This window comes from Pristiophorus japonicus, unplaced genomic scaffold, assembly GCF_044704955.1.
Source record: "Pristiophorus japonicus isolate sPriJap1 unplaced genomic scaffold, sPriJap1.hap1 HAP1_SCAFFOLD_387, whole genome shotgun sequence".
In the NCBI taxonomy this organism is placed as follows: domain Eukaryota; kingdom Metazoa; phylum Chordata; class Chondrichthyes; family Pristiophoridae; genus Pristiophorus; species Pristiophorus japonicus.
This window is the reverse complement of record NW_027253728.1, coordinates 233543-261213: the sequence shown is the minus strand read 5'-3', so window position 1 is coordinate 261213 and position 27671 is coordinate 233543. Positions and strand designations below refer to the sequence as shown.

At 46.4% G+C, this 27671-nt stretch overlaps 1 protein-coding gene across 1 annotated transcript in view; it reads left to right on the top strand.

Moving 5' to 3' along the window:
• The first annotated feature begins 4315 nt into the window (after window positions 1-4315).
• LOC139250537 (zinc finger protein 229-like) overlaps window positions 4316-27671 on the top strand; it is a 57671-nt gene continuing 34315 nt past the window's right edge. The window contains exons 1-2 of the mRNA XM_070872916.1: window positions 4316-4511; window positions 8332-8459. Coding sequence (XP_070729017.1) covers window positions 4316-4511; window positions 8332-8459 — 324 coding nt within the window. The remainder of the gene's footprint in view (window positions 4512-8331; window positions 8460-27671) is intronic.

The following is a 27671-nucleotide window of genomic DNA, read 5'->3' as shown; positions in this document are numbered from 1 at the left end:
TACTATTCAGACCCATTCAGATACATCACATAAGAACATAAGAATTAGGAATAGGAGTAGGCCATCTACCCCCTCGAGCCTGCTCCACCATTCAAAAAGATCATGGCTCATCTCGCCGTGGACTCAGCTCCACTTACCCGCCCGCTCCCCATAACCCTTAATTCCCTTAATGGTAAAAAATCTATCTATCTGTGATTTGAATACATTCAATGAGCTCGCCTCAACTGCTTCCTTGGGCAGAGAATTCCACAGATTCACAACACTCTGGGAGATGAAATTCCTTCTCGACTTGGTTTTAAATTGGCTCCCCTGTATTTTGAGGCTGTGCCCCCTAGTTCTAGTCTCCCCGACCAGTGGAAACAACCTCTCTGCCTCTATCTTGTCTATCCCTTTCATTATTTTGAATGTTTCTGTTCGATCACCCCTCATCCTTCTGAACTCCAACGAGTAAAGACCCAGTCTACTCAATCTATCATCATAAGGTAACGCCCTCATCTCAGGAATCAGCCTAGTGAATCGTCTCTGTACCCCTCCAAGGCTAGTATATCTTTCCTTAAGTAAGGTGACCAAAACTGCACGCAGTACTCCAGGTGTGGCCTTACCAATACCCTATACAGTTGCAGCAGAACCTCCCTGCTTTTGTACACCAACCCTCTCGCAATGAAGGCCAACATTCCATTCGCCTTCCTGATTACCTGCTGCACCTGCAAACTAACTTTTTGGGATTCATGCACAAGGACCCCCAGGTCCCTCTGCACCGCAGCATGTTGTAATTTCTCCCCATTCAAATAATATTCCCTTTTACTGTTTTTTTTCCCCAAGGTGGATGACTTCACATTTTCCGACATTGTATTGCATTTGCCAAACCTTAGCCCATTCGATTAACCTATCTAAATCCCTTTGCAGCCTCTCTGTGTCCTCTACACAACCCGCTTTCCCACTAATCTTTGCGTCATCTGCAAATTTTGTTACACTACACTCTGTCCCCTCTTCCAGGTCATCTATGTATATTGTAAACAGTTGTGGTCCCAGCACTGATCCCTGTGGCACACCACTAACCACCGATTTCCAACCCGAAAAGGACCCATTTATCCCGACTCTCTGCTTTCTGTTAGCCAGCCAATTCTGGATCCATGCTAATACATTTCCTCTGACTCCGCGTACCTTTATCTTCTGCAGTAACCTTTTGTGTGGCACCTTATCGAATGCCTTTTGGAAATCTAAATACACCACATCCATCGGTACACCTCTATCCACCATGCTCGTTATATCCTCAAAGAATTCCAGTAAATTAGTTAAATATGATTTCCCTTTCATGAATCTATGTTGCATCTGCTTGATTGCACTATTCCTATCTAGATGTCCCGCTATTTCTTCCTTAATGATAGCTTCAAGCATTTTCCCCACTAAAGATGTTAAACTAACTGGCCTATAGTTACCTGCCTTTTGTCTGCCCCCTTTTTTAAACAGAGGCATTACATTAGCTGCTTTCCAATCCACTGGTACCTCCCCAGAATCCAGAGAATATTGGTAGATTATAACAAATGCATCTGCTATAACTTCCGCCATCTCTTTTAATACCCTGGGATGCATTTCATCAGGACCAGGGGACTTGTCTACCTTGAGTCCCATTAGCCTGTCCAGCACTACCTCCCTCGTGATAGTGATTGTCTCTAGGTCCTCCCTTCCCACATTCACGTGACCAGCAATTTTTGGCATGGTTTTTGTGTCTTCCACTGTGAAGACTAAAGCAAAATAATTGTTTAAGGTCTCAGCCATTTCCACATTTCCCATTATTAAATCCCCCTTCTCATCTTCTAAGGGACCAACATTTACTTTAGTCACTCTTTTCCATTTTATTTATCAGTAAAAGCTTTTACTATCTGTTTTGATGTTTTGCGCAAGTTTACTTTCGTGATCTATCTTTCCTTTCTTTATTGCTTTCTTAGTCATTCTTTGCTGTCGTTTAAAATTGTCCCAATCTTCTTATTTCCCACTAACCTTGGCCACCTTATACGCATTGGTTTTTAATTTGATACTCTCCTTTATTTCCTTGGTTATCCATGGCTGGTTATCCCTTCTCTTACCGCCCTTCTTTTTGACATGAATATATTTTTGTTGAGCACTATGAAAGAGCTCCTTAAAAGTCCTCCACTGTTCCTCAATTGTGCCACCGTTTAGTCTGTGTTCCCAGTCTACTTTAACCAACTCTGCTCTCATCCCCTTTGTTTAAGCATCGTACGCTCATTTGAGACACTACTTCCTCACCCTCAATCTGTATTACAAATTCAACCATACTGTGATCACTCATTCCGAGAGGATCTTTTACTTGGAGATTGTTTATTATTCCTGTCTCATTACACAGGACCAGATCTAAGATAGCTTTCTCCCTTGTAGGTTCTGTAACATACTGTTCTAAGAAACAATCCCGTATGCATTCTATGAATTCTTCCTCCAGGCTACCCCGTGCAATTTGATTTGATGTGTAGGTTAAAATCCCCCATGATTACTGCCGTTCCTTTTTCGCATGCCTCCATTATTCCCTTGATTATTGTCCGCCCCACCATGAAGTTATTATTTGGGGGCCTATAAACTACGCCCAGCAGTGACTTTTTCCCCTTACTATCTCTAATCTCCACCCACAATGAACAAATGAGGGAAGTGTGGGCTCAATCAAAGCAGGATTGTGGGCTAGTAAAAACCAAGCCAGTGGTCATTCCTGGGCCCGAACACCCTCCTCATAAGCAATATTCCATTAAACCTGAAGCCCGAGAGGCCGTAAAACAAATAGTGCAGGACCTCTTGTGCAGCGGTGTCCTTCGGGAAGCCGAAACCACTACGAAATCGCCAACCTGGCCCGTAAAGAAACCAGATGGGTCATACTGATTGACCATAGACTATACGGTGTTAAATAAAGTAACTCCCCACTAGTACCCCATCGTAGCAAGCCCAGCGACCATATTTAATGGGCTGAAACCAGAACATAAAATATTCACGGTCTTAAATATAGCTAATGGATTTTGGTTCATATCATTAGCCCAGGAGTCCCAAGATAAATTCGCATTCACGGTCAGGGATAGGCAATACACTTGGACATGAGAGCCCCAGGGTTTTCACAACAGCCCGGCCATATTTCACCGAACTATGAGCAGAGTCTTGGCGACCGTAGATTTCGCCGCCTACCAAAGTACCATCCTCCAATATGTGGACGATCTGTTGATTGCCTCAGAGGACGAGAGAGGACATATGGGGGCTCTAATAGAAACCCTAGAAGCCATAAAGAAAGCGGCATTTAAGGTAAACCCCAAGAAAGCTCAGATCGGATTGAAGGAGGTACAGTACTTGGGACACCAACTGTCGCAGGGGACAAAAACAATGCCCCACGACAGAAAGGAAGCAATTCGCATTATGCCCCGACCGAAAATGGTCCGAGGAGTGCGTAAGGTATTAGGACTCTTTAACTACTGTAGGAACTTTATAGCAAACTTCGCGGCAATCGCGGAACCCATACAGAGACTGGTTAAGGGAGAAAAACCAGCTCTAGAAAGTGTGGAGTGGGGCCCGGAACAAGAAACAGCATACAGCCAGATAAAGGAAGTCCTGATGTTGGCACCAGGCCTAGGACTGCCAAATGTGAATGCACCATTTCACATTCATTGTGAAATCGAGGGCAGGTTTTACGGAGCAATAGTTACTCAAATGCATGGAGATCGAGCCCGCCCAGTAGTGTACTATTCCACCCAACAGTCGTCTGTGGCAGGAGGTCTGTCAAGATGTGTAGCAGCCTTGGACTGCGCAACATGGGCGGTGAAAGTTAGTGAGCCAGTAGTAAAGACAGGGGAGGTTATATTACATACCAAACATACCTTGGTGGAAATGCTCAACACCGGGAAATTGCACTCCGTGTTCAACATCCACCGGGCCAAATGGGAAGCAGTATTACTTCCCTTAGATGTGTCCGTAAAAATTGTACAAGACACGGGGGAGAACCCGGCAGAGGGCCTCTTATCCATGGGTGAGCCTCAAGAGTGCCAGGCACAGGAATGGGAGGACTCGCCGGGACACATAAGTGAGATTCCACTTGAAAACCCCGAGCTGATCCTGTACGTGGATGGGTCCCAGAACTATATTCAGAGGACCCCGCATACGGGATGGGCGAAGCACTAAACACTGTCCGAAAGGGAAGGTTAGACTAGGACTGTCGGCCCAAGTAGCTGAACTTACTGCCCTGACTGAAGCCCTCCAACTGGTCGAAGGCCGGCGGGCAAATATATATACGGATAGCCGCTATGCCTTCAGGGTAGACCATGACTACATGACTGCCTGGGCCAGAAGAGGGTTCATCACTTCGGGCGGGGAGGCTATCAAACATGAGGGCCGAATCAGACTACGATTAGACACCCCCAGTGAACCCGCAGAGGCAGCAGTGATCAAGGTTAAGGCTCACCAGAAAGTAGTAAACAATGTCCAACGGGGCAATGAAGCAACGGATAAAGCGACACAGGAAGCAAGTATATCCTTCGAAGTACAGGAAGAAGTTGTATGTAGTATCATTACCAGGGAAGATATAGACATTGTGAGATTACATGCCAATGTAAATGATGAAGAAAAGAAAGATTGGGGCACAAAAGGAGGGAGCCAGGGTGACGACTTCGTATGGAGGAAAGATGGGAAGGTGATAGCCCCGGCTTGTACTAGACAAATGCTCATGGAACTACACCATGGCATCAGTCATGTCGGACGGAAAGTCATGATAACAAACATAACTGGGGATTGGTGGTGGCCAGGAATGGGACGGGACGCAGCTAAGTACTGTCAGCAATGTGTCACGTGTGCCCAGTACAGCCCAGGAAAGGCTGTTAAGGTTAGAATGGCTCACCAACCACGACAAAGCGGGCTGTGGGAATGTATACAGATAGGCTTCACGGGACCTTTACCATCCTCAATGGGCAAGAAATACTGTCTAGTAATAATAGATCAGTTTACGCTGTGGGTAGAAGCGTTCGCCGCGCAAAATTGCGCCGCAATCACGGTGGCCCGAATATTGGCAGAGGAAGTAATGCCACGTTGGGGTGTCCCTATCCAAATCGATTCCGACCAGGGAACCCATTTTAACGGACAAATAATGAAGGAGGTGTGTGCTATGTTGGGTATTAGACAGAAGTTTCACATCCCCTACACCCGCAAGGCTCTGGGATGGTAGAATGGATGAACAGGACACTTAAAACAGCCTTAGCAAAAGGCCATCCAAGAGACAGGACAGGCTTGGGCGGATTTACTACCCACAATCTTGATGAGACAAAGAGCAATTCCTAACCGAGTGACGGGATTAACTCCATGAGTTGATGACAGGCAGGGCGATGTGCCTGCCGGAAGGAATCATAACTGGGGGATCCGATGTAGGACATAGAAACATAGAAACATAGAAAATAGGTGCAGGAGTAGGCCATTCGGCCCGCCATTCAATGAGTTCATGGCTGAACATGCAACTTCAGTCCCCCATTCCTGCTTTCTCACCATACCCCTTGATTCCCCGAGTAGTAAGGACTTCATCTAACTCCTTTTTGAATATATTTAGTGAATTGGCCTCAACAACTTTCTGTGGTAGAGAATTCCACAGGTTCACCACTCTCTGGGTGAAGAAATTCCTCCTCATTTCGGTCCTAAATGGTTTACCCCTTATCCTTAGACTGTGACCCCTGGTTCTGGACTTCCCCAACATTGGGAACATTCTTCCGGCATCTAACCTGTCTAACCCCGTCAGAATTGTAAATGTTTCTATGAGGTCCCCTCTCATTCTTCTGAACTCCAGTGAATACAAGCCCAGTTGATCCAGTCTTTCTTGATAGGTCAGTCCTGCCATCCCGGGAATCAGCCTGGTGAACCTTCGCTGCACTCCCTCAATAGCAAGAATGTCCTTCCTCAGGTTAGGAGACCAAAACTGTACACAATACTCCAGGTGTGGCCTCACCAAGGCCCTGTACAACTGTAGCAACACCTCCCTGCCCCTGTACTCAAATCCCCTCGCTATGAAGGCCAACATGCCATTTGCTTTCTTAACCGCCTGCTGTACCTGCATGCCAACCTTCAATGACTGATGTACCATGACACCCAGGTCTCGTTGCACCTCCCCTTTTCCTAATCTGTCACCATTCAGATAATAGTCTGTCTCTCTGTTTTTACCACCAAAGTGGACAACCTCACATTTATCCACATTATATTTCATCTGTCATGCATTTGCCCACTCACCTAACCTATCCAAGTCACTCTGCAGCCTCATAGCATCCTCCTCGCAGCTCACACTGCCACCCAAAATAGTGTCATCCGCAAATTTGGAGATACTACATTTAATCCCCTCGTCTAAATCATTAATGTACAGTGTAAACAGCTGGGGCCCCAGCACAGAACCTTGCGGTACCCCACTAGTCACCGCCTGCCATTCTGAAAAGTCCCCATTTACTCCTACTCTTTGCTTCCTGTCTGACAACCAGTTCTCAATCTATGTCAGCACACAACCCCCAATCCCATGTGCTTTAACTTTGCACATTAATCTCTTGTGTGGGACCTTGTCGAAAGCCTTCTGAAAGTCCAAATATACCACATCAACTGGTTCTCCCTTGTCCACTCTACTGGAAACATCCTCAAAAAATTCCAGAAGATTTGTCAAGCATGATTTCCCATTCACAAATCCATGCTGACTTGGACCTATCATATCACCTCTTTCCAAATGCACTGCTATGACATCCTTAATAATTGATTCCATCATTTTACCCACTACCGATGTCAGGCTGACCGGTCTATAATTCCCTGTTATCTCTCTCCCTTCTTTTTTAAAAAGTGGGGTTACATTGGCTACCCTCCACTCCATAGGAACTGATCCAGAGTCAATGGAATGTTGGAAAATGACTGTCAATGCATCCACTATTTCCAAGGCCACCTCCTTAAGTACTCTGGGATGCAGTCCATCAGGCCCTGGGGATTTATCGGCCTTCAATCCCATCAATTTCCCCAACACAATTTCCCGACTAATAAGGATTTCCCTCAGTTCCTCCTCCTTACCAGACCCTCCGACCCCTTTTATATCCGGAAGTTTGTTTGTGTCCTCCTCAGTGAATACCGAACCAAAGTACTTGTTCAATTGGTCCGCCATTTCTTTGTTCCCCGTTATGACTTCCCCTGATTCTGACTGCAGGGGACCTACGTTTGTCTTTACTAACCTTTTTCTCTTTACATATCTATAGAAACTTTTGCAATCCGTCTTAATGTTCCCTGAAAGCTTCTTCTCGTACTCCATTTTCCCTGCCCTAATCAAACCCTTTGTCCACCTCTGCTGAGTTCTAAATTTCTCCCAGTCCCCGGGTTCGCTGCTATTTCTGGCCAATTTGTATGCCACTTCCTTGGCTTTAATACTATCCCTGATTTCCCTTGATAGCCACGGTTGAGCCACCTTCCCTTTTTTATTTTTACGCCAGACAGGAATGTACAATTGTTGTAGTTCATCCATGCGGTCTCTAAATGTCTGCCATTGCCCATCCACAGTCAACCCCTTCAGTATCATTCGCCAATCTATCCTAGCCAATTCTCGCCTCATACCTTCAAAGTTACCCTTCTTTAAGTTCTGGACCATGGTCTCTTAATTAACTGTTTCATTCTCCATCCTAATGCAGAATTCCACCATATTATGGTCACTCTTCCCCAAGGGGCCTCGCACAACGAGATTGCTAATTAATCCTCTCTCATTACACAACACCCAGTCTAAGATGGCCTCCCCCCTAGTTGGTTCCTCGACATATTGGTCTAAAAAACCATCCCTTATGCACTCCAGGAAATCCTCCTCCACCGTATTGCTTCCAGTTTGGTTAACCCAATCTATGTGCATATTAAAGTCACCCATTATAACTGCTGCACCTTTATTGCACGCACCCCTAATTTCATGTTTGATGCCCTCCTCAACATCACTACTTCTGTTTGGAGGTCTGTACACAACTCCCACTAACGTTTTTTGCCCTTTGGTATTCTGCAGCTCTACCCATATAGATTCCACATCATCCAAACTAATGTCCTTACGAACTATTGCCTTAATTTCCTCCTTAACCAGCAATGCTACCCCACCTCCTTTTCCTTTTATTCTATCTTTCCTGAATGTTGAATACCCCTGGATGTTGAGTTCCCAGCCCTGATCATCCTGGAGCCACGTCTCCGTAATCCCAATCACATCATATTTGTTAACATCTATTTGCACAGTTAATTCATCCACCTTATTGCGGATACTCCTTGCATTAAGACACAAAGCCTTCAGGCTTGTTTTTTTAACACCATTTGTCCTTTTAGAATCCATGAGGGTTCGGATTAGAAAGTACATCTTGGAACTGAGTAAGCAACTTAAGGAATTGAGGAAGGAAGTGAGGGAACGGCAAGCAGGCAGGGATGAACAGAAGGAATTGGAGGACCAGGGAGAGGTAGGACCAGGGAGAGGTAGGTGTGTCGGTAATGGTAAAATGTCTGCCAGGACGAACGGGGTTTGCTCCCCATTGGTCTGGCCCATTTGAAGTGCTAATTAGTGGATATACGTGCGCCTGCATAGATATGGGTGGGGTTGGCCGATGGAAACATTGGTCTCAGCTCAAAGAATATGAATCCAACAACCCCAGTACAAGCGAACAAAACAAATAACCCTGCCTTCATACACATTCTAGGAAACTGAAGGCGGACACATCAGCAGAAAACGCCGGAAGAAATAAAGACGATCCAAGATGAATGTGTTACGCGATATTATGTGCAGTTTGCTTTTTGTGTAATTGTAATATGTAGCCCAGGGAGGACTCAGGCCAGAGTACCCCCATGGACCAAGAGAGAGTTGAATGTGAACACCTTTTTGTACGTCAAGAAAGCCAACGTTGCCAGCTGTTGGATCTGTGCCCATGTCCGCACACACTCGGAGGAAGGAATTCCCCTACAACCAATCCCACTTAGTGATAATGAGATGGTCAGCTGGATGTTTGGAGTTAGAACAAGATCCACACGCGTTGGTTCTTATGTCATCGAGGCAGACGGCAGCACCATAATAAAACTTAAAAATCATGGGTATAATCCAGAACAGTGTAGTGGGTGGTTAGGATTTATGGAAACGTCACTAATCCAAGGCCTGGTTACCTTTGTGGTGGTGGTAATAATGCTGTATTACCTATGTATGTTACTTAACTGTTGTATCAGCTAAGCACCGTCATCTTTACTATCGAGCAGCCCTGTAACCCATCCACCCTCAAACTACGAGAACCCAGCAGTGTCTCAGGTGGTGTACACACGCTCAAAACACCTATATGATGAGGTCTTACGAGCAGCAGAATGAGGTGTGACAGGAGATGGGAACCTGGCCCCGGAGTGGAGAGCCCGAGGCTCAGGAACCAGAACATCACATCACCAATCTCTGCATAAACACCGGGTATACTTTGGCCTAGAATTATGTATCTGAAAAATGTTGGCCAAATTGGGGAATTGAAAGGGTTAATAGGGTTAATGCGCAATTGTTGTGCTTGAGAAAAACAAAACAGTTGACTTAGCATGTACTGAAGGACAGTATGCGATAAGCAATTGCGAGAAGGTCACAAGACGCTGAGCAACATGGAAACCAACTGCCAGCTAGAGGAAAGAAGTCAACTGCACACCAGATGCTGGCCAAAGATAAGGAAGTGAGCTGGACAAACACCACTATAAAATTGCTGTATGCGTAACACCAAATTGAGTTGTTGCCTGTTTGAGGGACCTACATACAACTCCCCTGGTACCTTGTATTAATAAACTGTGTGTGTTTTCAACTCTCTAACGTAGTCTCGGAGTAGATTTATTTCTACCTCGGGGTTTCCCTCCCAACAAGGATCTCGATTCATTATTCAGTGATCATTGAGGTGAAGGGGGCTAGTACTGAGAAAGGATAGATTACCTATTGTAGCTTTGATCTTCCTCATTGTGTGATTGCAATTTAGTCTGCACATACAGTTATGATATTTCCGTGATCTACTAGCTGGGGGAAACACTTGGGGTATCTTCCCTCTCAGCAAATTACACCCCAGAGCCAGTCTGTGAACACAATTAACAGCAGCAATGCAAAACTGGTAACATTATCTCCAAGCTGTGCCACACCAGATAAGATTAGGAGTGGGCAGGAAAGGAATATTGCACAAGGAGGCTGAATTACTTCCTTTAGGTTAAAGCTTCCTCATTATTTGAATGAAGTTCAACCTGCATATCCAGTTAGAAAAGTCCCTCTAAACCATCAGGCAAATCACTCTTGGGGATACTGCCACGTCTGAAATTTGCTCTTTCAGTTCTCTCATCACCTTCTCCCAACACCCCTCCCAAACCATGCTGATTCACAACTTCATTCTGGCTGCACGTCAATTCCTTGGAGATGGTCATCGATTGCATTTCATCAGTTTGAATGTTAGCTGTCACTTGTCAGCCCAAGCCTGGTTGGTGTCCAGGTCCTGCTGTAGGCTGGCATAGGATGCTTGACAATCTTGGACACGGAGCTACTATTCTCTATAATCGGGGGCCGGTAGTTTATGATTACTGAAAGTCCTATTCTATTTCATTACAAGATTCCAGAATTATTATTGTTGTGTATGGAGAAAGAGTCAGACTGAACACTGAGCTCAAAGTGGAGTGTGACCTTCGTCTTTTATTGCAGGTCTCCAGAGTGCCTCTCCAACCTGTGAAGCCTCCTTAAATACCTGTGCTCCCAAGGGATTATGGGATCCCTTGGGACTCCAGGGGATGAGCTCTCTGATGGCTGTACAGAGCAACTACAAGTTTACATATATAACAATTATCATAATTGTGATTGTGCTTTTTCATTAAGGAAAAACAATTGGTGCCTGTTTGTGGGCAGACACAGGCCTGCTCTCCTGTCCCACCACACTGACATACTGTATTGCTCCACCAATCCCCTGGCCTACCAAGGCCCTGTGTCATCACACCAAATCACCCAATCAATGATTCCTGCCCTGAGGAAATGATAAGTTACTTTGCACACATACACAGGTAATTATTGTCACGAACGTCTCTTTCTGCAGTGTAAACCTCTCTCTCTCTATTTCTCAAACTGTATCTTCTGCTTTGTCTCTTTGGTTGTTTCTTCATTTGCTGACCCCAAAATCTTTCCAGTGCTGACAACTGTGGAATAAATCAAAAAGACCATGAACAAAAATTGACCAATGAGTTCTAATGTTCTTGCATGGAAGGTGCAGAGGAGATTTACTAGGATGTTGTCTGGAATGGGGAATCTTAGTCATGAGGACAGATTGGATAGGTTGGGTTTGTTTTCATTGGAACTGAGGAGGTTCTGGGGTGTAATTTGATGAGAGGGAAGATGCCCCAAGTGTTTCCCCCAGCTAGTAGATCACGGAAATATCGTAACTGTATGTGCAGACTAAATTGCAATCACACAATGAGGAAGATCAAAGCTACAATAGGTAATCTATCCCTTCTCAGTACCAACCCCCTTCACCTCAATGATCACTGAATAATGAACCGAGATCCTTGAGGTGTACAAAATATTGAGGGGCCTGGACACAGTGGATAGTAAGGGCCTATTTCCATTGGTGAAAGAGTCTATTATGAGGGGCACAGTTTTAAGGTGGTTGGTGGAAGGTTTAGAGGGGATTTGAGGGGGGAGCTTCTTTACGCAGAGGGTTGTGGGGATCTGTAACTCGCTGCCTGGAAGAGTGGTGGATGCAGAAACCCTCACCACTTTTAAGAGATGGTTGGATGGGCACTTAAAGTGCCATAACCTGCAGGGTTACGGACCTAGAGCTGGTAATTGGGATTAGACTGGATGACCTTTTGTTGGACGGCGCAGATATAATGGTAAGTTCTGCAGGGAATCGAATATGGCCAGGATGATCTCCTGGACTCGTTTCGATCACCTGGATGGGTCGGAGAGGAATTGTCCCAGAATTTTTTCTCCCTAAATTGGCCTGGGTTTTTATCTGGTTTGTGCCTCTCCCTGGAGATCACATGGCTCCAGTTGGGATCGGGTGCAGAATGTTTCAGTATAAGGGGTGTCGCAGTTGTGGGAGGTGGATTGGTTGGGCTGGGTGCTCTTTGCCTTTACGTCATTATTTATAGGTTTATTTGTAACCTTCAGGCTTGCTGACTGGGGGCCGTGCGGCTCTTTGTCGGCCGGCGTGGACATGATGGGCCGAAATGGCCTCTTTCTGCGCTGTCAATTTCTATGTTTCTTTCCATGTTTGTTTTTGGTTGAACAGGCGATGCTGAAAATATTTACATAATACTGCAAGATATTGCATTAATCTGATTTGAATAACTAATGTAGTGATCAGGTTATCAACATAAAGTATCTCTTGCTCATTAAAACACCCTCCATTATTCAAAATAGAAAAAGCTTACTGAAATCCTTTATTCAGGACAAATACCTTTCTTTGATTCACTACCAGCTTCACTTTCACAAACCCAGGTATTCGTTTCTCTGTTGATCTTATGAACTGAAACTGTCTCTTCCATAGCTGAGGCAGTGTCCCAGTGAAGCCCCTGAAAACTTCATCTTCATCCTCTCCTGAATGGGACATCTGTGATGGGACTTTTTGGTTCTGAAATGCAGAATGTGACGGAACAATTGTACCTCACAGCTCCTGAATTAGAGAATAGCTGCCTCAAGATTGTCTGCATTACTGGAGGGATTATGCACAGGTTAAGTTGTTTGTCATTATGCCTCCCCAGCAGTTCTTTAGCATATTTATTAAACAAAGCTACCCGACTACCCATTGGATAAATGCAGTTACTCCCCAGTATAGTACTGAGCCACACATCAGAAAGTTCCTGTTACGTCTTTAATACTCTTATGAATGACTCCACGAGGTCTAGTATTGTACTTGAGCTGTTGTGACCTTAGTCCCATTTATTGTAACTCCAGAGTGAGGCACAAGCATGGTGGGCAGCCTTTTATACTGGGCCCTGCACATCTATGCAGGTGACCCAAATTGGCTCATACATTCACGGTGACCAGGGCTTTACTCTTCCTGGTTGACCATTGGAGGGTCGCTTCTAGCTTGGGTGGGTTGGTAGTGAAATTTGTTGCCAGTGGAGGTCCCAGTGGTTTCTGGTTGTGAGTCCATGACTACGCCATTCTCCTCCTCACACAGAGATCTTGCTAATGACCCGTTACATGCAAGTTGCATTCAAGTTCATCACATGGGTTTTACATTAAATCTTGGTACATTAGTTGGGTGGATTACAGTTGCATTTCTTTTTGTGTGGTACATTTACATGATCAGTACAAGTATATCAGCACAGGTACACAAGGACAGTCTAGTTCCGGCATGGCTGGATGAGATCTGGATCGTCTGGTGGCGGTGTAGCGTCCCGTGCTAGTGGGTCTGTGGGTGGGGTGAGCTCATTTTGCTCCAGTTGCCGGAGCTCGGGGCGCTTGCCGTTACTCCTAGTGTCGGGAAGGCCCAAAGACAGCTGATGTGTCTGTGACCTCCCTGTCCTTTTCGTTTGCACAGTGTCACTGCTGCTCCCTGGGAAGTAGTCTGAGCGAGTGAGCACTTCGTCTAAGCGACGGTGGGGCTGCCTCGTCTTGTCTAGCAGTTCGCAGGGGACTGCTGACTCGCTTTCCTTGAGGGCACCGTTGTGAGCACTCTCCAGTTTGGGATCCTGGCTGTTCCAGGTCCCGTTCGGAGGAGCCGTTGCAGGTGACTCTTCGCTCTTGGGCATTGCCGTGGTGGTGAGTGGGTTTGTGGGCTGCGCCTTTTCCAACCGGGCGATGGGCGACAGTAGCCGACTGCGAGCATAGGCGTAGTTTATTGTTTCTGGCCCGTGGCGGTTCATGCCATCGGGTGCCTGCAATGTTAAACCGGTGAGAGGCAGGGTATTGCTACAGGTGCCTCTGCTCTCCGGGGATCGTTTACTCTGTGGCTTGTCTACTTCTATCAGCTGTGGGGACACTTTATGATACATCGTTCTGGTCCTGGGGAAGCAGGCTACAGCATTGGGTAGCCCGCTGGACTTGTATACGACCGTTAGGTGTTCGCCCGCTACATTGGCTAATTGCAATTTGCACCCGACATCGCTCAACAACATTTTTCTCGTTACAGCTGGACTTTTACATTGGTAACCAATTTCAAGCAGTTCATTCAAAATGTCAGGTTGCTGGCCTCCTTTAAAATGGCCTTACTACTTTTACCCCAATCGTCTTCCTTACGTGGAACCACATGTCATTTCTCCATTAGCACTGCACCTCGAGGTTTGGACGCCATCTTTTCCCTGTCCATGATGTCGACTGCCGCGATCTTCTTTCCCAGTGATTCTGCCACTGAAGCTGGGAAGGCGCCCTCAGATCCAATCTTCCTCCCCAGGAGTCCTGCCACTGAAGCTGGGAAGGCGCCCTCGGGTTGCCTTAGCCGGATCATTGCCACGCGGTCATGATGAGCGGTCTGTGCCTCGGGGGCTGCGCGGATCTGCTCCCCGGTGCCTGATCCAACCGAAGGTAGGGGCTTGCTCAGCCTCTGAGCACAGGGGACGTCGATCGCTGGAGTGGTGAAGTCTTCCCAATTCCAGTGAATCTTCCCCATCCATCTTCTTCCAAGTAGCATTTGTTCATCACCTGAAACAATCCACAATGGTAAATTGTGCACCGCGCCATCATGGGATACACTTACATTCGCACGACCAACAACTGATATCAGTTCCTTGGTGTAAGATGCGCAACTTTGCCTGAACCGGGACCAGCTTGGGTAGTTCAGCTTGATCGTTCCATAACCTCTCAAAGGCTTCCTAGCTCATTACTGACTGACTTGCACAAGTGTCCACTTCCATGAAGACTGGAACACCATTTATCTCGACTTCCATTATCGCTGGAGAACAATCTGCGGTGCAGATATATACTCCATACACTTCGTCCTGAGACTGAGGTGCCTCTCTAGCCATCTCTTCGTAATCCGCGCTGGATTCACAGCCATCTGCTGACTCCTCTTCCACGTGGTGAGTCACAACTCTTTTGCACATTCGCTGGAGGTGGCCCTTTGTGCTGCAGCCTTTGCACACACAGTCTCTGAACCGACACTGATGAGCCCTGTGATTACCTCTGCAATGCCAGCATGGTGCAACTCGACTTACGTTTGCACCCCTCGGTGGATTCTGAGTTAAAGGACTCGAGGGCCTGTACACACCCGCTGGGCAGATTCACGTTCAACAGTTCTGCCTGTGAAAGGCGCCATTCTATTTACAGTACTTGCCGAGTTTGAGTCCTGAGAGTGAGTCATCATCTGCTTGGAGCTGCAGCTTGAGGTCATGAATGCCTGGCTGATGCTGATGGTCTTCTGCAGAGTGACGGTGGTTTCGGCAGACAGTAGCCTGTGAAGAAGGGCCTCATGACCGATGCCAATTACGAAGACGTCCCGCAACGCATCGGCAGGGGATGTGCCGAATTCACACGGTCCTGCCAGCCTCCTGAGGTCGGCAACAGACTTCGCGATTTCCTGGCCCTCGGGGCGGCGGTGTGTATAAAATCGATGCCTGGCCATGAGGATGCTCTCCTTCGGTTTGAGTTGGTCCCGAATGAGCACTTTCAGCTCCTCGTATGACTTGGTCATTGTTTTCTGTCGTGCAAGCAAGTCCCTGACGAGGCCGTTGACCGCGGGCCCACAACTGGTCAACAAGGATTGCTCTGTGCTGATGTGCCAGCGTGGTCAGATCATCACCTACCAGGTCGTTTGCTACGAAATATTGGTCGAGCCGCTCCATAAAGTCTTCCCAATCTTCACCCTCGGAGAACTTTTCTAATGCAACAACATTAGTCATTTTTGCGAGAAAGTTCGTAATATCGTCGCCAGTTATGTCTTTAATACTTTTGTGAATGACTCCACGAAGTCTAGTATTGTACTTGAGCTGTTGTGACCTTAGTCGCATTTATTGTAACTTCAGAGTGAGCCACAAGCATGGTGAGCAGCCTTTTATACTGGGCCGTGCACACCTATGCAGGTGACCCTCAGGTCTCCCACCGCAGTGCCCTCTGGTGGCACACCTTATGTGACTATACAATTCGTATACATGGTCTACATACATGACAGTTCCCATGTTTGATACCATACTCCAGTATTGAGTTTGCTGATCTCAGCAAATGTGTAAACTTATTAAAATTAACCTCAGCACCTCTTGCAAGGGAGGAAATAAAATTGGCTAAGTTTCCCACGGATTGCTGACTAATCATCACTTCTGGAAAGGGTGTGTGTGTGCTTACGATAAAAGGACAGACCTTCTCCAACAATGAAGAACCGAACACATGAAGAGCAGCTACTTAGCAAATGCCAACAGAGCTGCCCCTTCAGTCAGCACAGACTAAGGAAACATATCTACTCAGGTGAGGCTTAGCCCACCTTTACCAGCTGGGACTATGGAGAGACCTTTGGCAGCACAAGTTCTGTTGAAGGGATTTCACAAGAACTAAAACTAGTGGGAATAGTCTCAGAATAAGGGGCCACCCATTCAAAATGGAGATGAGGAGGAATTTCTTCTCTCAGAGGGTTGTAAATCTGGAAATCTCTGCCCCAGAGAGCTGTGAAGGCTGGGTCATTGAATATATTTAAGGTGGAGATAGACAGATTTTTGAGCGATAAGGCAGTAAAGGGTAATGGGGAGCGGGCAGGGAAGTGGAGCTGTGTCCATGATCAGATCAGCCATGATCTTATTAAATGGTGGAACAGACTTGAAGAGCTAAATGGTTCACTCCGGCTCCTATTTCTTATGTTCTTAAATGCATTGAACATTGTATTGTGGGTACATTCTCCATTCAGGGCAATTTCTAAACAAATGTGTTGCCAGGCTGTGTCTAGCAACTAGTTCTAAAGTTTAAACCAATGGTATCAAGGGTAACTGGGGCCACTGAATGTGGCTTTGTGCTATCTATGAAAACCATCATCTCATTGAGAGAAATCTTTGCTTTTGATTGTCGTGCAACATCTCTGATATCTAATGGAAATCAGTTTATGGAGACTGTGTTGCAGGGTTGGTTTGGAAACTGTTCTCTCAGGGAAGGGAAAATAAAAGGGAATAGTACAAAAGCAAAATACTGCAGATGCTGGAATCTGAAATAAAAACAGAAAATGCTGGAAATCTCAGCGGGTCAGGCAGCATCTGTGGAGAGAAACAGAGTTAATGTCTCGGGTCTGTGACCCTTCGTCAGAACTGGTGTTTTGGTCCAAAATTGTTGAACTCGATGTTGAGTCCAGAAGGCTGTAAAGTGCCTAAGCGAAAGATGAGGTGATGTTTCTCGAGCTTGCGTTGAGTTTCATTGGACAGTGTAGGAGGCCGAGGATGGAGATGTCAGAGTGGGACTGGAACGAAGAATTAAAGTGACAGGCAACCGGAAGCTTGGGGTCACGCTTACGGACTGAACAGAGGTGTTCTGCAAAGCGGTCACCCAATCTGTGTTTGGTCTCCCCAATTTACAGGAGACCACATCGTGAGCAGCGAATACAGTAGACTAAATTGAAAGAAGTACAAGTAAATCGCTGTTTCACCTGGAAGGAGTATTGCGGGCCTCACCAGCTTCAAAACAGCAATGACAGGTTCCGAGCAACTATGCACTCAAACACAAATTTAGCTACATTCAATTACTTGCCTGGAAGGATTAGTTGGTAAAATGTTCTTCTTACCGAGGATGACTTGCTTCCACGCCAAAAAGGGATGAGTTCAATGAGTTCACAGGTGTTTCAATGAAGAACCTAATATTCCAGGTCCCAAACTTCATATTGAAGGGTGGAAGATGCCTCTGCGGGATTTTTTTAATGCTTGACCGAGCTTGGTCTTGGTCCAGTGGCAAGGGTTAACCAAGACGACTGGAGACCAGCTCTGCTGTACGGACCTAGTGTGCACACATATCACAATGTGGGCAGGCCTGTGCTGCCCCTGGGCCCAGGCCTCTTCTAAGCCCCGAACTGACGCCTCTCCTGGGCCCCGATCATGTCGCTCTGCAATCTCTCGCCGTTCCTGTGCCCCGATCTCGCCGCTCCTGCTGTATCTGCCCATGCTCCAATCACCGACCTGGATTATGGTGACGTCCTTTCCAGTTATCCTCTTCTCTGCCGTCGCTCTCCTGCACCAGGCCCCGACCTGCGAGGGAACATCTGCGGCAGGTCGGGGCCTTAAAAGCTAAAATGTACTGTCTAACAATGGAACAGGGTCATAAAGACCAGAAAGACCCATGTCTTTCCCAGTGGAATGTCTGTCAGACCCAGAAAGAGCAATGTGTAAGGAGGACACAAAAAATCTACAAAAGGACACAGACAGGCTAAGTGAGTGGGCAAAACTTTGGCAGATGGAGTATAATGTAAAGTGTGAGGTGATGCACTTTGGCAGAAAAAAAATCAAAGAGCTAGTTATTATTTAAATGGAGAAAGATTGCAAAGTGCTGCAGTACAGCGGGACCTGGGGGTACTTGTGCATGAAACACAAGGTTAGTATGCAGGTACAGCAAGTGGTCAGGAAGGCCAATGGAATCTTGGCCTTTATTGCAAAGGGGATGGAGTATAAAAGCAGGGAATTCTTGCTGCAGTTATCATCATCATCATAGCCAGTCCCTCAGAATCGAGGAAGACTCTTAGACTGTTAGGTGGCTGAACAGTCCAATACGAGAGCCACAGTCCCTGCCACAGGTGGGACAGACTGTCGTTGAGGGTAAGGGAGGGTGGGACAGGTTTGCCGCATGTTCCTTCAGCTGCCAGCGCTTGTTTTCTGCATGCACTCGGCGACAAGACTCGAGGTGCTCAGCTAAAGTTATACAGGGTATTGGTGAGGCCACACCTGGAATACTGCGTACAGTTTTGGTTTCCATATTTAAGAAAGGATATACTTGCTTTGGAGGCAGTTCAGAGAAGGTTCACTAGGTTGATTCTGGAGATGAGGGAGTTGACTTATGAGGAAAGATTGAGTAGGTTGGGCTTCTACTCATTGGAATTCAGAAGAATGAGAGGTGATCTTATCAAAATGTGTAAGATTATGAGGGGGCTTGACAAGGTGGATGTTTCCACTGATAGGGGAGACTAGAACCAGGGGACATAATCTTAGAATAAGGGGCTGCCCATCTAAAACTGAGATAAGGAAGAATTTCTTCTCAGAGGGTTGCGAATCTGTGGAATTCGCTGCCTCAGAGAGCAGTGGAAGCCGCGACATTGAATAAATTTAAGACAGAGAAAGACAGTTTCTTAACCGAGAAGGGAATAAGGGGTTATGGGGAGCGGGCAGGGAAGTGGAGCTGAGTCCATGATCAGATCAGCCATGATCATATTACATAGCGGAGCAGGCTCGAGGGGCCATATGGCCTACTCCTGCTCCTATTTCTTATGATCTTATGTTCTTAAAAGCTTTGCTAAAATCCATGTACACTACATCATACGCACTACCCTCATCGACCCTCCTTGTTACCTCCTCTCAAAATTCAATCAAGTTAGTCAGACATGACCTTCCCTTAACAAATTCATGCTGACTGTCCTTGATTAATCCATGTCTTTCCAAATGAAGATTTATCCTGTCCCTCAGGATTTTTTCCCAATAATTTTCCCACCACTGAGGTTCCAGGGTGATGTCAGGAAGCACTTCCTCACAAATGGTGAGAATCTGTTTCTCTTGACTCGAGAGTCTACAACTACGGGTTATAGTCTCAGGATACGGGGACGGCCAGTTAGGACTGAGCTGATGAGAAATTTCTGCACTCAGAGGGTCATCAATCTTTAGAATTCTCTACCCCAGAGGACTGTGGATGCTGAGACATTGAGTATATTCAGGGCTGAGATAGAATGCTGTTTGGACACTAAAGGAATCATGGGATACGGGGATAGTGCGGGAAAGTGGAGCTGAAGTACAAGATCATCCTGGATCTTATTGAATGGTGCAGCAGGCTCGAGGGGCCGTATGGCCTACTCCTGCTCCTATTTCTTATGTTCTTAAAGTGTTGTGGAAATCCGGAACTCTTTTCACCATAAAACTGAGGCTGGGGGCCAATTGAAAATTCCAAAACTGTGATTGATAGATTCTTCTTAGGCAAGAGTATTAAGGGCGATGGAACCAAGGCAGGTCGACGAAGTTAAGATACAGATCAGCCACGATCTAATTGAATGGCGCATCAATTACCTCTGGATCATCAGTGTATTCCACCCCCTGGCCCAGACAGGGGCATGATCAGCTCTCCTGCTGTGTCGTACAATGCAAACCTTCCTTGGGAACAGATCTGGCTCCACAGTTGAGGAATGTGTGAATGTCCCTCCTCCTTCTTGATAGGGATCAGTGAAGGTGTGCATGGCCAGTGTCCGGAGCTATTTCCTGTGTTGATTCGATCGATGGCAGGTATCCTGTATCATTGCCTCTGATGATGTCCTTCCAGTCTCTCAATGAGTCATCATTTCGCTGCAATGTTTGAATGAAGCCCTTACTGTATAGCCCACCCTCTGGGTGTTTGTACTGAGGTTTGGTTTTTATTAACCAGTCCCACCATCCGTGGGTTTTATATTCTATTCTACAGTCCATTTTATAGTTTGGGGGTGGGGGGCCAGATCCTACATGCCTTTACCCACTGAGCCATTGCGAGGAGGGTCCAGTGACCCTGATGGAAAATGCATGTGTGAGGCCTCAGGTGAGGACAGTGGAATAGCCTGTTGACACTCACTGTCGAAGTTCATATATGGAGTTTGGGCACATGGGTCACATATGGAGAGAAACTGGTGAGTGTAGAACTGAACCCAGCCAGAGTCAGCACCTTCAGGGGAGGAGAGGGAGGGGAACCAGTGAGTGCAGAACTGAAACCAGCCAGAGTCAGCACCTTCAGGGAAGGGGAACCAGTGAGTGTAGTACTGAACCCAGCCAGAGTCAGCACTTTCAGGGGAGGAGAGGGAGGGGAACCAGTGAGTGTAGAACTGAACCCAACCAGAGTCAGCACCTTCAGGGAAGGGGAACCAGTGAGTGTAGAACTGAACCCAGCCAGAGTCAGCATCTTCAGGGGAGGGGAACCAGTGAGTGTAGAACTGAACCCAGCCAGAGTCAGTGTCTTCAGGGGAGGGGAACCAGTGAGTGTAGAACTGAACCCAGCCAAAGACAGCAAATTCAGGGTAGGAGAGGGAGCGGTACCAGTGAGTGCAGAACTGAAGTCAGCATAGGATATTAAGGGAATCAAGGGATATGGGGATAGTGCAAGAAAGTGGAGTTGCGATAAACAATCAGCCGTGATCTTATTGAATGGCGGAGCAGGCTCGAGGGGCCGAATGACCTTCTCCTGCTCCTCGTTCTTATGTATGTTCTTGTGTTCATTCACGACTGGATGTGGTGGGACTGCAGAGCTTTGATCTGATTCATTGATTGTGGGATTGCTTAGCTCTGTTTATAGCATGCTGCTTCGTATGCATGTAGTCCTGTGTTGCAGCTTCCCCAGGCTGGTACCTCATTTTAAGGTACACCCGGTGCTGCTCCTGGCATGCTGTTCTGCACTCCTAATTGAACCAGGTTTGATGGTAATGTTAGTGAGGGATATGCCGGCCTAGATTGAGGTGGAATACAATTCTGCTGCTGCTGATGGCCCACAGCACCTTATGGATGCCCAGTTTTGAGCTGCTAGATCTGTTCTGAATCTATCCCGGTGATAGTGTCACACAACACATTTGAGAGTGTCTTCGGTGTGACTTTATCTCCACAATGACTGTGTGCGGTGATCACTGCTACCAATGCTGTCATAGACAGATGTATCTCCATGTGGGACAGACTCGATACACCAGATGGTCTTTACCTGTCCGTCATTGTTGGTATCTGCGACAGGCAGATTGGTGAGGACGAGGTCAAGTAGATTTTTTCCTTGTGTTGGTTCTCTCACCATCTGCTGCAGGCCCAGTCTGGCAGATATGTCCTTCAGGACTCGGCCAGCTCAGTCAGTAGTGGTACTACCGAGCCACTCTTGGTGATGGACATTGAAGTTCCCCACCCAGAGTACATTCTGTGCCCTTGCTACCCTCAGTGCTTCTTCCAAGCTTAAACCAGTGTGAGTAATAGAGTAGATTAGATTATAATGTGAGATGTTTTACCTGTAATTGTGAAACTATAAGAATTCACAGCAGGCAGGGTAGTTACGGAATAATGAGAAAATTACTGAAGAAAAGTAACTGCTGGGAACCAAGGAAAGTGACCTTGTAAATCACAGATTAGAGAAGTTCCAGCTGTCTTTTCCTCACTTCCTGCCCAAACCCAGCAGAGAAGACAAAGAAGAGTCCGGTGCCAGAGGTGGATCAGTGCAGGGTATAAAAGTGAGGGGAGACTGATGTAAGGGGGCAGTCGGGACTGGAGACACCGGAGATCAAGCTCAGGGCGCCCGAGGTTCCATCCAGCGAGCTGACCTGGTGTCAGTTACTGTGGACATGTGGGACTTGCATGTTTACTCTGATTGGTGGATCAGTATAAGGTACGGCACTCGACTGAGAAACTGCTCATCTTATATTTCTTATTAAGGTATTAAAGTTGCTGACACTGGACTCTTGAACCTGCTAATTAATAAAACAAGGCATTAGCTAAAATCTTACACCCGAAATCTCTCCACCCCTCCACTCCTTTTAAAATTTTGCCATTTAATGTACATTTCTCCCTTTTTCGTCCTCCCAAAATGTATCGCATCAGATTTCTCTGCACTGAATTCCATCTGACATCTACCTGTCTCATTTACAAACCTGTGCATTCAGACTGAACTCTCAGTCCTCTTCACAGTTCCCCACGTTCCCCATTTATGGCGTGATCTGGAGATTTTGATCATACTGCAGGTCTGATCACCGATTTTTAAAATAATTTATTTATGAACATTATTTATTGTCCCTCTGACCCCAATCTCGGTGGGATGACAAAATTAAATTCAGTTCCCCCAATTTGGACTTTCAATGGGAAAAAATTCTGAAGGACAGGATAAATCTTCATTCAGGGACAGTCAGCACGAATTGGTTAATGGAAGGTCGTGTCTGACTAACCTGATTGAATTTTTTGAGGAGGTCGCACGGAGGGTCGATGACGGTGTTGTGTTTGATGTCGTGTCTATGGATTTTAGCAAGGCTTTTGATAAGGTCCCACATGGCAGACTGGTCATGAAAGTAATAGCCCACGGGATCCAGGGCAAAGTGGCAACTTGGATCCAAAATTGGCTGAGGTAGGAAGCAAAGGTTAAAGGTCAATGGGTGTGTTTGTGACTGGAAGGCTGCTTCCAGTGGGGTTCCACAGGGCTCAGTACTAGGTCCCTTGCTTTTTCTGGTACACATCAATGATTTAGACTTGAATGTAGGGGGTATGACCATGAAGTTTTCAGATGATACGAAAATTGGCCGTGTGGTTGATAATGTAGAAGAAAGCTGTAGACTGCAGAAAGGTATCAATGGACCTATCAGGTGACAGATCAGGGGCAAATGGAATTCAATCCGCAGAAGTGTGAGGTAATGCATCTGGTGAGGGCCAACAAGGAAAGGGAATACACAATAGATGGTAGGACACTGAGAAGTGTAGAGGAACAGAGGGACCTTGGAGTGTACGTCCACAAATCCCTGAAGGTAGCAGGACAGGTAGATAAAGTGGTTAAGACGGCATACGGGATACTAGACTTTATTAGTCAAGGCATAGAATACAAGAGCAGGGAGGTTATGCTTGAACTGTATAAAACACTAGTTAGGCCACAGCTAGAATACTGCGTGCAATTCTGGTCACCACATCACAGGAAAGAGAGGGTATAGAAGAGATTTACGAGGATGGACTGGAGAATTTTAGCAATGTGGAAAGATTGGCCAGGCTGCGGTTGTTTTCTTTGGAACAGCGGAGGCTGAGGGGAGACCTTATTGAGGTGTATAAAATGATGAGGGGCCTAGATAGAGTGGATAGGAGGGATCTATTCCCCTTAGCAGACGGGTCAATAACTAGGGGCATAGATTTAAAGTAATTGGTAGAAACATAGAAATTTACAGCGCAGAAGGAGGCCATTTCAGCCCATTGTATCCACACCGACCGACAAAGAGCCACACGGCCCTCGGTCAGCAGCCCTGAAGGTTACATATAAACCCATGAACAATGGCGGAAAGGTAAAGAGCACCCGGGCCAACCAGTCCGCCTCATACAACTGCGACACCCCTTGCACCGAAACATTCCACACTCCACCCCAACCGGAGCCATGTGATCTCCTGGGAGAGTTAAAAAAAACAATTTAAAAACCCAGGCCAATTGGGGAAAAGAAAATCTGGGAAAATTCCTCTCTGACCCATCCAGGAGATCACCCTGTCCGTTTTCGATTCCCTGCAGTACTTACCATTGTATCTGCACCAGCCAACATGAGGTTATCCAATCTAATCCCACTTACCAGCTCTAGGTCCGTAACCCTGCAGGTTACGACACTTCATGTGCCCATCCAAGCACCTTTTAAATGTGGTGAGGGTTTCTGCATCCACCACCCTTCCAGGCAGTGAGTTCCAGGCCCCCACAACCCTCTGCGTGAAGCCTCTCCTCAAATCCCCTCTGAGCCTTCCACCAATCACCTTAAAACTATGCCCCCTCGTAATTGACCCCTCCACCAAGGGAAATAGGCCCTTGCTATCTACTATATCCAGGCCCCTCAAAATGTTGTCACCTCAATGACATCTCCTCTCAGCCTCCTCTGCTCCAATGAGAACAAACCCAGCCTATCCAATCTGTCCTCATAGCTAAGATTCTCCATTCCAGGCAGCATCCTAGTAAATCTCCTCTGCACCGTCTCGAGTGCAATCACATTCTTCCTATAAAATAGCAACCTGTTAGATCTCTTAATTTCCAATGAAATACGAACTCCGATGGTAGTTTTAACTTTTTAATACTGGCAGAGAGCAACAAACTGCTGGCTGATTGCCAGTTTCTTTGTCTTACTGAGACACATGGTCAAAATGGCTGTACTTTATACCTGGATCAATTTACAGAAAAGAACTCGCCTTCTTTGACCTTATTGGCTCAATTGAAAATCTTTTAATGTTTTATTGGCTCGCTACCCAAGGTCCGAAAATGTCAAGTTGATTGATGAGTTAATGCAACATGCTGAGCAGCACGTAGCAGCCTTGACTTGGGGGTCTGTGAATTTTCACAGTCTGTCTAAATGAGCCTGTTTGAATACTCTATCAATCCCCCCTTTGATTCTTTCACAAACTGAATTATAAAATATCAGGTATCACTGGTTAAACATTTTACAAAATAATTTCATACATGTTAATAGAGTTTCCTTCTAAAATTTGTTGATGTGTTTCACCACATATCCGGACTAGTAGCTTCCACACAAATTTACACCAACCCGAGTTCCATCGTGGCCACAATGGAAGTCTGGTTTTAGTAGGTTAATTAACCTTATTCCAATTTAATCCAAATCAATATCTTAATTCAACCAGTAAACCACCTTTCCTTAAGCATAACATAAACAAGCAATATAAAAGTAACAGGTATTTACATGTAATTCCCTTGCTACCCTACTATTTCCCTTTGGTGCAGAGGGTCGGCTAGTAAGAAGTAGGCCTATGCCTAGAAGTAAATTTATACATTTTCGCAAAATGTAATTGTCCTTATTAGATTTCAGCTTCAGTTACGGGTGCTCATTTAACGTGTGAAGCGTGGATCCAGGCTTTCTTTCCTTGGACTTTAACAGCTGCCTGGGTGGTCAATAACACTTGATAAGGTCCCTCCCACTTGGCACCCAAAGGTTCTTTATGCAACTTTTTCACATAGACCCAGACTCCCGGGATGATGTCGTGTCCTCCTTCGGGTGGATTACCCCAAGTTGCCGATACCTGTCGGGAAACAGAACTAATAGCATTGGTTAAGTTCTGACAGTATGATAACAGAGTATCACTCATTAAGTGAACATCAGCTTTCCGTAAATCGATAGTTCCTGGCAGCGACATGGGTCTTCCTGTTATAATTTCAAATGGGCTTAGACCTGTAGTTCTGTTCGGGGTTGCCCTAATGCTACATAGCACTATTGGTAGTGCCTGGGGCCATGGTGTTCCTTCTTGGTGATATTTGGCAAGCCGTTGTTTCAGAGTTCGATTCATTCGCTCTACTTGTCCTGATGATTGTGGATGATAAGGACAGTGTAAATCCCACGTAATGTTCAGTAACCTACAGACTTCTTGGCAGACAGCACCTGTGAAGTGTGTTCCCTGATCTGAGTCAATGCTACTTGGAACTCCCCATCGGGGAATGTAATCCTTACACAAGACCTTTGCAGTGTGATTGGCTGTGGCTCTTTTAGTTGGGACAGCTTCTACCCATCTAGAGAATCTGTCGACCATGACAAGAATGTTAGTGTATCCTTGGCATGAAGAAAGAGATATATAATCAACCTGCAGATGCTGGAATGGTCCGACAGGGGCAGGGGGCCTCAGTTGGGGCATTACCGTGATGGGTCCAGAATTATTTTTCTGGCAGACCACACAGCGGTCTGTTACCAGCTGGGCATGTTTTTTAAATCTCCGACCCCACCAGCTTTTCTGGAACCGTGCCGTCATCTGTTGTGAGGCCAAGTGTCCCCACGAGTGGATCTGTTGGGCTAAAAAAGGCATAAGCGCTTGTAGCGCGACTGGCTTGTTGGTAACTCTTTGTCACCAGACACCATCTTCGCATAGCTTAATTCCTGCCTCAATCCATGTCCATTTTTCCTCTCGGGAGCACTCGCCTTGCATTGTTTGAAGGTCTCGTGTCAGAGTCCTGAGTGCTTTCAATCTGCACATCTGTGTTGGTTCTTCTGGAGGAACGCCCTGTGAGGCAGCATTTTTAGCTGCCTGGTCGGCTAGGGCATTTCCCTGTGCTTCTGTGGTATTTTCCTTGGTATGGGCCTTACACTTCAGGATGGACACTTCCTGAGGTAGTTGTATGGCCTCCAGTAAGTCTCAGACTTCTTTTCCATTTCGGATAGGTGTGCCAGCAGCAGTGAGGGATCCTCTTTTCCGCCATAACATACCAAAGTCGTGAGCGACTTCAAAAGCATAACGCGAATCTGTGTAGACATTAGCTGTCTGTCCTTCTGCTATTCGACATGCTTCTGACAGGGCCCGTAACTCGGCCTGTTGTGCTGACGTTCCTGAGGGTAAACATCCTTTTGCCACTACCTCATATAAGGTTGTAACTGTCCATCCTGCTTTTCTGGTACCATTGTCAACAAAGGAGGAACCATCTGTAAACAGGATGAGGTCTGGGTTGTGCAGAGGCTCCTCTGCTGCTAAGGCTGCTTCTTCTGTTTCTTGTAAAATCTCCACGCAGTCATGCTCTTCACATTCTCCCCCCTCTTGCTCCCTCGATTCTGACATCGGGAGCATAGCTGCAGGATTAACCGGGCTGGCCCGGACAATATGGAGATTAGGAGCTTCCAAAACTGCTGTCCAGTGAGTCCATCTTGCTGCTGTCACCTGAGACATTCTATTCATAGACAGCAAAGCATGTACGGTGTGGGGACACTTGACAATCAGCTTTTGGTCGAGGACTAGACCCGCAGTGGTCATTACCGCTCGACATGTAGCTTCCATGGCCCTTAGGCAACTTCCCCATCCCAGGGCTACCGCATCCAGTTTTGCCAAATAATAGCCAATAGGTCTTTGCCGATCCCCATGTTCTTGTGTCAGTATAGCTGTCATATATCTTTCTTT